Genomic DNA, 12,917 nt, shown 5'->3' with positions numbered 1-12,917 from the left:
GAAATAAGCTCCATCACATGTCATAAACTAACATTGAATAGAAGAAGGGCTAAAGTTATTGTTCAAGAAGGTCCTAGTCTAGTCTTTCGATAGTGAAAAAGTGATTGGAATTAAAATAAAAGTTAGGTAAAGATGGAGCTATTAAAAGGAGGAAACGACTTGTCGTGGTGTTAGTGATGGGAATGGTTCTCGAGAGTGGTCTTTAAAGAGGAATCTTGAAGAGGAGCATTTAGATTGTGACCTAGTTTTTGACTAGAAACCACCAACGTGGAGTTTTTGAGGAAGGTCGAAGGCAAATATTAATCCAATGATGAAGAATGCATGATTTTATAAAGCAATCAATTGAGATGGTGATTTAGGGTTGAAAATGCTCCACAAAATGGTGAGCATGATTAGTAAATTATGGGGAGATTTTGACTTAAAAAGTGGGTTGATCCGGTAGAGGAGATAAAAACTCGGTTGCCCTTGAACATTTAAGAGATAAGGAAAGAACTTGGGGACCAAGGTCACCCCCAAATCGTGATGTGTGATATTGCAGGTCGTCATTTGAGGGTGAGCTTGTGTGGACCCATGTCCATTCTTCCCTCATGTGGAAGGCCCGGCTAGGATAAGCCATTGAAGCAAAATTAGAGAGTTTTTTTTTTTTGGGGGAATTCGCATGGTGGGTTGAATAAGCGTGATTGAGCGACTGCCAAGAGATAGAGAAAGGACAAAGTCACCCTCAAATTATGGTAACCTTGGGACTTTGCCCACACGGAAGGCGTAGTATTCCTCCTTCGATGTTTTGGCACCTAGCCCAGCAACAAACACAAGCCGAGATACCTTTGGCATTTTGCTTCACTTGCCAACAACCTTTAACCGGCTTCCTAACCGCTTTCTTTTGGTTGCCTTTGCATAAGCTTTGACTACCTCCTCTCCTCCTCTTCCATCTTCATATTCATCTCTCTCACCATCTTCTCATCTATCTTCTCTTCATGCTCACCTTCTCTCAATACCTTCATTTCGTTGATCAAACCCATTCTCATCTATCTTCTCTTCATGCTCACCTTCTCTCAATACCTTCATTTCGTTGATCAAACCCAGTTTAATCAACTCGTCCCTCCATGCCGGCCTCACCTCACCACCACCTCTCTCCTCCTCCTCACCGCCTCGTTTGCCCTTCCTTTCCTATCCATAGCTTCGATGATAATATCCCTCTTCACCCTCGAATGCCATTTTCTTCTGTCACTCCCCAGAAGCGCCTCAAACTGCTCGACTTGCAGCCTACTTTTTTTGCCAGAGAAGACTTGGAGCCTAGTTCCGTTTGCAGAGAAGACTTGCTGCCTAGCTTGGGCTCCGTAGTCGATTTTGGGTCCCATGAAATTGCGACTCCCAGAGCAAAAGAGAACAGAATTCCAGATGTTCTCGTATGTCCGCCGGCTCCACGCAAGTCGAAATCCAAGCCTATCAGGCAATCATCACCTCCCGAAGGCTTTTACGTGTCCCCAGATTTGGAACTGTTTGTATCATCCCAGAAACGAACTTGACCGCCTGCTTGGAGCTTGTAAAACAGTTTAGCGTAGGATTTTGCAACAATGGTACGGTTCTCACCGTAAGCCCAAGGCTTATCCAGCTTGTTTACACTCAATGCTGTATAAGAGGTCGCTGGTATCCATCTGCAATGTACACTACAAACTTCTGTTAAATTTAGGCCACCTTTGGCAGGTAAGCATTCTCTGGACGCTTTGGGAAATCAGACACGGTTGTTCTTGTTGAAACGCAAGCCGCTATGTCGTTTCGACTAAGTAGCGTGGCGCTGTGTTGGTTGCACAAAATCCTTGAACCATCTGTCTGGTAATTTCGCAGCCCCGACAACGCCTTTCCATACTTTGCCATGAGTTCAACAACAGTCTGACCGAGAAAGGAGTAATGGTACTAAGTAGTGCATGCAATGCTTGATGATTCTGTATTTAAGGTTGATGCATTTTATCTTGTTATCGTTTTATCACGTCTTCTTCCTCAGAAGGGTCTTTGTCTTTGGGTGCGTGTGTTCATTCCCTCATATGCGCCTTCAGTCGTGATGGGAACGCTAAATGTTCCTATGAGGTTAGAAGCTCTCTGAGTCAATTTGCATTGTTGCTACGAAGTAAAAATACCTCTCTCTCTCTCTCTCTCTCTCTCTCTCTCTCTCTCACAGCTTTCTCCCCATAATGGCTGAATCGTGGGAGCTCTTCCCCTCAGGACTGCACAAGCTCACTTCTGTAATTTGCTAGCACTCTGTCTCTCTCTCTGTCTCTCATCTCTCTCTCTCTCTCTCTAGTCTCTCTGTCTCTCTCTCTCTCTCTCTCTCTCACACACACACACACACACACACACACACACACACACACGCACACACATACACACATACACACCCCTCCCCCCCTCCTTTACTCCCCCACCTCTATTCTCTCTGCCTCCCCTCCCCCGCCCTCTCTCTCTGTCTCTCTCTCTCTCTCTCTCTCTCTCTGCGTTTAAGGACGAAACGGAATGTTATACATAATTAGATGTCCTAGGGTAGTCACTTTTACGACGTATACTATCAGACGAGTTAACGAGGAAGATAAGATATAAAAGAGTTACGTACATTCTGTGCAGGGGCAGGACTCCTTGAAGCATAGAAACAGGTACAATACTTACAAAATTGGAGTGTAAATCTGTACAGACATTACACCCTTTATGGGCATAAAAGGCTCCCTATGCAAATGCGAAAGATAAGAGAGCGAAGAGACACTGAGTAATATTCAAGGCATGTAGGATACGCCAGTGTCACTTTTCTTATGGCAGATGAAGTTGCTTGTAAAATCTTCGAATCTCAGAGTAGGGAATCCGGCCATGTGATTATTTTGATCACTTTGCAAGAGATTACCTCGGCAATTATGCATTGACCTAGTCCGTCATGACGTATATTTCACTATTAATTCCAAATTGTTTTTAAAGATAAATATATATTGCAAGAGAAAGAGTTACCTTTTTCTTTCTTTTGAATGTTAGATTATTCAACCTTGTGGATTCTAGAAAGTACTTTGCATTATCACGAAATAAGCAAAGAAAAATGATGATCTTGGAAACTTCTCTAAGTATTCTTCAAATGGCAAGTTTCCCTTTTGCAATTCCTCAATTGTAATTCTACATGCTTTACAAACATGTTGTCCATTAATGGCTCAAATTTACATCTTTCTAAGAACCTATTTGAGAGAGCATGTATTTCTTCATCTCATCAATCCTATATCCGCTCTATATGTTATTGCTTCATGAACAGCTATGTTACTCTATCTGAAGTCTTCAAAAGCCTTGAACAAGTCTACTCACTTTTGAAAACTTTTGAAAGGTAACAATACCCAATTGAGGATAATCACTTTGAGATCTCATAAGTAGCATAAGATGTAAATTGATATTGGTTGCAGATGGTCTTGTCATTGTCCTTGCATCCTTATAAATCTTTGTGCGAGACAAATATCCAACTTTCTTTGATTATTAGACAAATAAGCTTATTCAATCTACATTGTTGGCATAGAAGGTTGGTTAATTTCCTATATGTATCTCATCCTTAGGAAGGTGTAAGTCTAGCATGCTTACAAAAAACTTAGAAGAGAATCTATAAGTACAACTTACTTATCTACATTCCCTTCACTATCTAACACCTTGCCTGGTCACTCATTGAGTGGAGGCCTTTGGAATCCTTTTTCTAGGTAAAGGTGTGGCTATCACACCATTACTCTATCTTCTATAGTTGGTGATAGTGGAATTTCACTGCTTTCTGGAGGTTGAGTCATGTGCTTAGAGAGGTGTAGCTTACAGTACTTTAGGTGTTCCTCTACTCTCAATAGTGTTAATCCAATCCCATGTATACTACAAAGTGCCCAAGGTAATAAGCCAAAGTTCTTTCAAATCTGGCACTGCATCAAGAAATACTTCTTATCACTTGTTCCTCACTTAAACTATAAGTGATTGCCTTTGACGTTGTTTCTACAAGGCGCTATTGTGAAAGCCTTTTTAGCCACCTATCTCCATGATGTGCCAGCATTTCTCATTAGCCCCAATACTAAAATTTGAGCTTGCCGCTTTGTCCATGATGATCAACAAAACACTTTGCATTTTGTTTCAAGCATCTATTAGCCACGATCAATAAAGTTCTCAATCATGATAATTTTGGTTATTGTCATTTCTTGCCAATTCAAAGTTCAATCTATAAAACAAGATCCTATTAGCTAACCTATTATATCTTCCTCACCTCTTTCCTACCCGGATCTTTTCTCTCTTTATCTCTTATCCCTTGCGTCTCTCTCTACATTTTTTTGTGCACTCTCTCTCTCTTTCTCCATATAATATGTATATATATATATATATATGCATTTATGAGAGGGTGACTCTCTTTCTTCTCTTGTAACTTTATGTTGCCAATGGGTAGAATTGTAAGGATATTGACACCAGCCTTTGATTGTTAGCCGTCAACAAGCAATTTCGAGAACTTTTGCTATCCTATATAGCCTGTGTGTGGGCTTTGGACTTTCTTTTCGTTTGGCCCTATTTTTAGCTATTGTAACTTCTTTGGATCTCCAAATAAGGTGTCAAAACTACAAGCCCACCACAGGGTTTTAAATTGAGCAACATGGCTATCTGGATCTTCTTTGTCCTCACCATGGAACTCAAAAAAATTGCATTTTAGGCTTGCTAACTCTGGATATTCCATTGGACAAACTAGTGGAATTACTGGTAGTGGCCTATTCACCTGTGGACTTATAGGTGATGGTGGAGGTGGTTTTGTACTCTTGCTCCTTGGCCTATTTGGCAAAGCTTGGAAAGCCTGATTCTCTTCATCTTGGTCAAATTCTACGTTTGAAATTGCTTTGTTTTCTTCCTCAGTCCTTTCATCTGCATTTGTTTCTTTTTCTTTAGATCTTTTGTCCAAATTTGTTTCTTTTCCTTTGGATTTTTTTGTCTAAATCTATTTCTTTTTCTTCAAATCTTTTGATCAAGTCTTTTTCTCTGGCTATACGGATTCTTATCTGAGTCTTATACTTTGTATTTGAAATCTTTTTCCTAATCTTCTTCTTTGTCATTGATGTTTGTGACTATATCTTTTGCGGCTTGTTTGAAATCTGTTGCTACCTCATCCCCAAGCTCTTTAAGTTTTGGGATATCTAGTGGTAGCTCATGAACTTCCTCCTCATTTACTTGCAAGAGATCAAATGGCATATGGTGATTCTTGTTGAATTCGATTGGCTCGCCTAAAAAATGCTTGAAATTTCACGATTCTCCCTTAATTCATCCTCGGTTCTTTTGACATTGGTTTCTTCCCATGTCACCATTTGGATTACACTTTCCTTGCTTGATAAATGTGACTGTGCCATTCCATCACTTACTTTCACTTCTTCATCATCTTTTTGCTACTTTTGTTGCTCAAAGAGTCGGAGTTGTAAGCACATTCTTTCGGATATGGGATTGTCATCTTGGCGATTTGCAAACATTCATTCTCTTGTAAGTGCATTGCCATTCCAATAATGTCATCATAATCAATTCAAATTAATCTACATTGTACCTGATTTCAAACTTGTTTGGGACTATCGAAGCTTGCCTTCTTCCAAAAACATCAGATTGAGACAATCTCATCCATTGGATTAAACTTTTTTTCCACATTTTTGGATGTGGCATATAGATGATCACATTGCTCCAGGGTGCACACTGATCTTAGTCTTCAATTACCAGATAACTTGTTGGGTATTTAAACCTACAGGATCGGTAGTGTTAATGGAATACAAGACTCACCATATTTTTTCATGAATAGATTACTAGAACTACTAACACATTGTTGAGACAGAATGATGTATTTGTAGAACATCTAAGAGCTTTGAATTACAAAGTAAAATGCATCTTACTGTCTCTCATTTCAGATTTAGAAGGGAACACACAAGACATTGCATCAAAGTGGAAATAGATGAACACTGTACAAAATATAAGATAGTCAGATCCAAGTCTTTATTACTCATAAGAATAGATCATTATAAGGATGTGTATTGCGTGTTCTCTTCTCATGAACTCATGCTTCTTGCTCACACATTCTCTCTCTATTATACCTGACTTGGTAGTTGTATATATGCTTACAAGTTCTAACTGTCAAAACACTTAACCATTATGATATTAGCTTTGGGTTGATGAGTTGATGCCTTAACAATGATGGTGATCCTTGGTAGAACAATGTTATTACATGTCTCATCACAAAATATACAGAGCGATATTTCCAAAGTATGTCTCCTTGGATACATTAGGGTAAAGTAGTAAAAAAAACAATGTTGGTTTCATTCCACAATGCCATCCACAGGTTTACAGAAGTTGTTTATAAGCATTTGCAAGCTTTGGGTTTGCACCAACCAGATGCCCCTTCCTCCTCATATTCAGATGCCCTTACTTGTCTGACTTCTTTCTTGCCTGCTACTACTAATATAGGTTCAACATCAACCACATTCATGCCTCCACTTCATGCTGCACCATTCAAATCTCTTGTGTTGTTTTTGGCCACTGTTTCTCTACCTACAATTTCAAAAATAAGAATACAATTAGCATTAGACCTAGGTATCTAATATCCATCTTGGCACATTGACATTCACCTTTGCCATTCTTCTTCTTCTTGGTGGTCTACCCCGGTTTGTAGGGGAATGTGTTCTTCCTCTTTTTTCAAGCAATATGTTCCAATGTCTCATTATCATCACCTACATGAATCAAAAACAATGTCAAATTAGGCTCTTAATGCAAGGCAATTGCATGTGCCTCCAGCTATAGAGACAATTCCAAAGGAGCTAAAATCATTACTAGTTGTATCCTTCATGGTACTCCGTCTCCATAACATTCTTCTTTAACTTGCATACATCGTCTCCTTAATGTTTGGCATCTTAGCTCTTACATCTTTTGTTAGTGGTTGGTACCTTAGCTCTTACATCCTTTGCTAGTGTCATAATATTACTTTGCCCGCTTATTAGTTCAAGTCTTACCAATGACTTGTCATCTAAATGAAAGATGTTCTTATGGTTCTTTGCTTCCTTCCTACCTTATGCTTTAGTGCCTCATAGGATATCTTATGTGATTTATATGTTATGTATATATCCATTCTACATTGAAGATATTATCCACATGAAACACAATGCAAGTATAGGCCTTGTATCTTGTAATCATCTACCATATCCTTCAAGCAATCGTAAAATCTTCCTTGCTTTGACAAAAATACCATTGCAACTCTTTTGTCCTTTATTGCTTGTTACTTCCCACTCCTGATCCATAACTCCCTTGCCTTAAATGAAAACTTAATAGTACGCTTGCTAATAAAAGCAATGAGGTTGTTTAGCCCATATGGAATGGGATATTTTGCCACCTATAAGAAGTCAAAACACAATTTTTGGAGAGGTTTTGGAAGGAGAAAACCCTCAATGATGTCAGGAGAAAGATAAGATAATTGAAAAAAAAGACGTTGTTTTTAGAAGACTACGCCAAGTAGTTCTTTCATCTAAATGCATGTCTGGATGCAATAGAAAGACCGACCATTGAAACCATGGTGGAACAAGTCTACAAAGGGCTAAAATTGGAAATTCAAGTTTGGTTGGTGGCCTAGTACTACTAGTAGGTGCAAATGGATTCAATACTTTGGTTGATGCAGCCAAAGGAGCCAAAAGATGTATAAAAACAAAAAAAAAGGAGAAGAAAAAATCGGAGTCAGAATTCGATGATGATCCCAAAGAAGATTTTGATGCTTTGGTTAGTGAATCTGAATCCAAATCTAATTTAAGCAGTGGACGAGTCCAACAGTGATTTAGACATTAAATCAAAGAAGAAAAAGAAGAAGAAGAAGAAGAAGAAGAAAAGGAAAGTAGCTCAAAAGTAGCAAAGAAGAGACAAAAGGAATAAAAGAAGATGAAGAAGGAGAAGGCGAAGTCCAAAAAGGCTTCTACATCTTTTGATTTGGGGAAACTTGTGGATCAAAAGTTGCAAAATTTAGGGCTGAATTAGGGTCGACCACACATTACAGGAGTAATGGGATCTCAAAAGGGCCTCGTAAGCAATGGATTACATTAAGACCAAGTGAACCCACTATGGTAACCCGTGGGCTAAGTGTCCCCTAGCATTTACTCAACTGACATGGATACCTTTATTTTGAAATTGATCAACCTTGTCCTTTGGATGGAGGTGGATGTATCAAAGGCTTAGGATGCTCAAAATGGAGAGAGGCACCTTTGGTAGGATCCAAGCTAGCAAGAGTTGACAAAAGAGGGGTGTAATAAAGAGGGAAAAGTTGCCATATGCTATGGACCATTGGATCTTGGACAAATCAAAGGTGGAGATGAAGAGATCAAACCAAGGGCTGAGATCTAAGCACATTTTAGAGGTGGAGATGATAGAAATTGATGGAGCTAAGATCAAGGGCTAAGAATGAGGCACATTTTGGAGGGTGGAGATGATGCATTTTGGAGGTGGAGATGATGTAGTGTGAAATTTGTAGCAAAAGCCACCCAACCGCAACATACTGGTATAACCGTAATGCTTGCAATAATCCACCACAATGGTCATAGAGAACTCCAGCAATATGTGCCAATGACGGTAGCCATTGGAGAGAATGCATCAAAAGCTTCGTAGTAGCAATATTAGATATACCACCACCACCACCACCAACAACAACAAAGAAATTGGGAAATCAAAGAAACTAGAACCAACAAAGAAAATGGAGTCAACAATCGAGACAATGTGGATATTGTGTAGGTGCAGATGGCCATAGGTTGGGACCAAATTGTGCTTTATGGTAAAGCATCAGGTTGAAAGGGGAATCCCAATCGTTTGATATGGTAACCAAGGTCCTTCACCACCACAAGTTGCATAAATAACAACCCCCATAAGCAAACACAGTGTTGATACAAGAATTATCGATTACTATGAGGAGTAGAGCAATAATGCACCATAAGAATCCCCTGCATGTGTGTGACTTCTTTGGGTGTATTCTGATTGAGATTGTACCAAAAAAATCATTGAGAGTGGAGGTTCTGGTAGTCACTAGTTCAAAAGGACCAATCCAAGAGAAACCGCAAGCAAGGAAAGATGTAAAGGACAAATTGTTGAGAGGGAAGGTTCAAGAAGAGGTCCAGATAACAACATTAAGAGAGATTCAAAAGGCACAATCCAAAGAGGTAAAAACCAAAGTTTGGCAACTAATGGACCCATAAGAAATGACTAAACCAATAAATCCACAAATTATCCTATAAAAAAATTAGTACTAACTTCGAGAAAAGGTTCGACAAACAGCCCGGCAAACAGTCTGATATCTCGTCTGATATCAACTCTAACAACAGTCCAATGAGCAATTTGAATCTAGGGGACCAATCAGTAGTCTAAGAGCAGGGGCCAAGTAGCCAAAAGCGCCTTTCCAGGTAAAAGTGGCTGATTAAAGACAAGTTCAACCACTAGGTGCTGTTTGAAATCAAATTATCTCAAGGCATGTAAAATTTGTGGTCCTTCAGATGGAAAAAGGAAAATTTTCATACCAATGCTATTGGGAAGACCATGGTTTAAAACAACCAAGGTAGAATAAGATTGGGTACCCTCTAAGATCATAGTCCAAAGCAAAAAAAAAAAACTCTACCTAGAAATGGTCCCAAAGGTGGCACTACAAAAAGAAAACAAACCATTGATTATACAGTGTGTCAATATGTTGTTAGTGATGGATGATGATGAGAAGCAAGGAATTTAGGATGAAAATTCATCCATTGTGTTGCTATTCGAGGTTGATGCGGGTCATATTGGTTAGCGATATGCCACTGAAGTGGTGACAACCTATCAAGTCATGCTGGAACCAATTGAAGTCTAGAATAGATCTGACAAAGAGCAAGTAGATCCAAAACTGGAAGAAAATCTGGAAGAAGAATTTGGCCAACAAAAACGAGGAAAAGATGTTATTCATAAAGTAGTAGATACCTATGAGGAGTAGATGAAGAAAACCTCAAGAGTATAGGAAGATGAGTTGGAAGAACTGAATTTGGGCTTGGAAGAAAAACCATAGACAATAAAAGTCAATGCCCATGTGGAAGGAACTTTCAAAACAGAATTGATGCAAATGGTTGATGGAATTTAAATATATACTTTCTAGGGAATACAACAACACTTGTGATATGCATGCAGTCACATGTTGCGTAGTCAAATTGCATTTTGCACCAATTCCATCATCTAAAATGAATTTGAAATTTGTAAAGCAAGCTGGAGTATCAAAGGTAACCTATTAATGCTCATGGGTGACTCCACGGTTTGTTCTTCTTATTGCTTGATCATTTTCTTGGAGGCTTGACTCCTAAGTGAACATCGCGTCGCCCATGTGACTTTGCACTTCTTCATGCTTAGGTCCATCTTGTTCCAACTACTCTCAAGCTTATCGAACTACTTCCAGCTTTCTCCTCAAAAGGGTCTTCTTCATGTTTAGGAAGACTATGTACTGTGCCTTGCATGATGAGGGGGTTGTAGGGGTTATCTGATGTGACTGACGGAATTGAGAAACACAGACTTGCATGAAGGATGAAATCATAGAGATTGTGGTATTCACACAATAGAACCATGGATGTTTGAATGGTAACCTCCACACATGCGAACCCTCATTCACTGTCACCCTTTTGAGTACTGATGGCCACTTTTATAACCCTGAGATATGAAACAACCACATTCGGGATGTTGGCCTAATTTTGATTTCCAACCAAATCTGAACTGTTAGACTTAACTTTGACAAAATCCAATTTGTTGGATCCATTTCGAGCTGATTTGACTATTTTTGACCCATCAGACATATTCCACAGAATGAGAAAAGACTTGATTCAGAATCCATTCATGGGTTTGGGCAAGATAAAACCATGCATAAACCAAAACGTCCCATGACCCATATCCTCCATGATTTTAAATGGCCCATTATACCACAACTTCTATTTACCCAAGAATTTTCCCAACTTGGAGTTTAATATCAAAACCCAATTCCCTTCTTTAAATAGCATGTATTTTACATTCCTTTTCACCCATGCCTGTCTTCATGAGTGAATTATTTGTGTTGTATACCGGGTTTTTATTTAGATCTTCTTCAAGATATGTGAGTTGCCCTTGGCAAAATGCCATTGAATGTTCCAGACCCAATTTATTTGCTGTAATTCAAAGAATACCAACAATGAACTCCATCAAAATGATGGCTTCCAACCCATAGACCAGTCGGAATGGTGTCATCCCTGTGGTGACTTTATGCGCTATTCGAAATGCCCACAAAGTTGAATCAAGTTCGGTATCCCAGTCCTTCTTATTTTTCAACACTATCATTTTTAGAATATGTTTAACTATTTTTATTAGTGCTTTCTACTTGCCCATTACATTGTGGGTGATATGTTGATGCCACTTTGTGTACAATCATGTCAATTGTCATTAGCTGCTTTACTACCCTTCCCAAGAAGTGGCATCCCTTATTCGATACCAATTCAAATGGACATCCAAAATGGGTTATGATCTTTTGATATAGGATTTTTACTGTATTAGTCGAGGAATTATCTTTGAGTCCTTGTGCCTCCACCCACTTGGTGCAGTAATCCATCGCTACCTTGAATGTACCGATTCATTGTGATTTGTGCCACAGGCTTTATTGGACCTATGAAATCTTATTCCCATTTTGGAAATGGATCGAGTGGGAGGATGGGATTCCAGGCCATGTCAGTAGGTTGTCCATCTCTTTAGCAATACCAAAACTTGGCCACAAATTCATGAAAATCCTTGAGCACAATTGGCCACCAAAACCAGGATTGAAAATGTTTCTTTCTCATGATCTCAGGCAAAGTGTCCACCTGCTCCCCCTTGATGAGCTTCTTGTAATACTGCATGCTACTCATGCCTCACTCATGCTCTAGGACATTACAATACTTTGCACACACCTTAAACTAGGTGGAATTGACTTACATGCAAAGTGGCATGCCCATCCCATAAGTACTTGATCGGATTACATAACTAGCAACGTGTTTTTTTACAGATGTGCATGACACTAAGGTAAAAATGGTATATAATGCTCGATTGACAATGCAAAGCATATCCGATGGGCACAATACTTTTCCTATGCCTCAACCTCTATGGTATTGACTTGTTTTCAAAGAGGCACACCCATCCGATAAGTACTTGGTCAGATAACAAACCTAAGGGCGTGTTTTTTTATGGATGTGCATATCATTAGGGGGAAAGTGGTGTATAATGCATGATCGACCATGCAAAGCATATCTGACTTGCATGCAAAGTGGAGCCCCCATCCGATAAGTACTTGTTTGAATAACACACCTAAGACCATGTTTTTTATGGTTGTATATGACACAGAGGCACAAATGGTATTTAATGCATGATATACCATGCAAAGCATAGCTGATGGGCACAATACTTTGCACACACCTCAACGTAGGTGTTATTGAGTTGCATGCGATGTGGTGTGTCCATCTGATGAGTACTTGATCAGATAACTTCTCCCACCAATAAATCAAGCACTAATTAAAATTTATAATAAATGAATAGATTATTAAAAAGAGACTAATATTTATGTAATTGTTGCTACTGTAGCTTGCTTTCGAGGGACTCTCACAAAGGAGATGGCTATAGATTTTGTTCCACGGATGGATGTGATTTTATATAGCAAAAGAGAAGTAGTTGCATTTGCTACAATCCATGATAGTGATCCCAATTCAGTTTGCCACTTTTGAAGACTTGGCAAAGATAAGGTGGCAGTTACTGTATCAAAGATTCTTAGCACACATGTTGAGCTAAAGTATAAATGTGGAGATATGGAAACACTTAGAGATGTTATGCCCTACAATACATCCAACAAATCATTTATAGCATGGGACAAAGATGAGACTTATGCAACAGAC

At 39.1% G+C, this 12,917-nt stretch overlaps 1 protein-coding gene across 1 annotated transcript in view; it reads left to right on the top strand.

Annotated features, from left to right (window-relative positions):
• Nucleotides 1–1,408: 1,408 nt before the first annotated feature.
• Nucleotides 1,409–12,917, top strand: part of LOC147887212 (putative UDP-glucuronate:xylan alpha-glucuronosyltransferase 3) — a 71,724-nt gene continuing 60,215 nt past the window's right edge. The window contains exons 1-3 of the mRNA XM_087394245.1: nucleotides 1,409–1,640; nucleotides 1,737–1,833; nucleotides 3,281–3,349. Coding sequence (XP_087250371.1) covers nucleotides 1,409–1,640; nucleotides 1,737–1,833; nucleotides 3,281–3,349 — 398 coding nt within the window. The remainder of the gene's footprint in view (nucleotides 1,641–1,736; nucleotides 1,834–3,280; nucleotides 3,350–12,917) is intronic.

This window comes from Dipteris shenzhenensis, chromosome 23 (assembly GCF_047967505.1).
Source record: "Dipteris shenzhenensis isolate YYH24624 ecotype China chromosome 23, Dip_SZ_1.0, whole genome shotgun sequence".
NCBI classification, from domain to species: domain Eukaryota; kingdom Viridiplantae; phylum Streptophyta; class Polypodiopsida; order Gleicheniales; family Dipteridaceae; genus Dipteris; species Dipteris shenzhenensis.
Note: the sequence above shows the minus strand (reverse complement) of the source record. Positions and strands in the feature narration are given on the sequence as shown.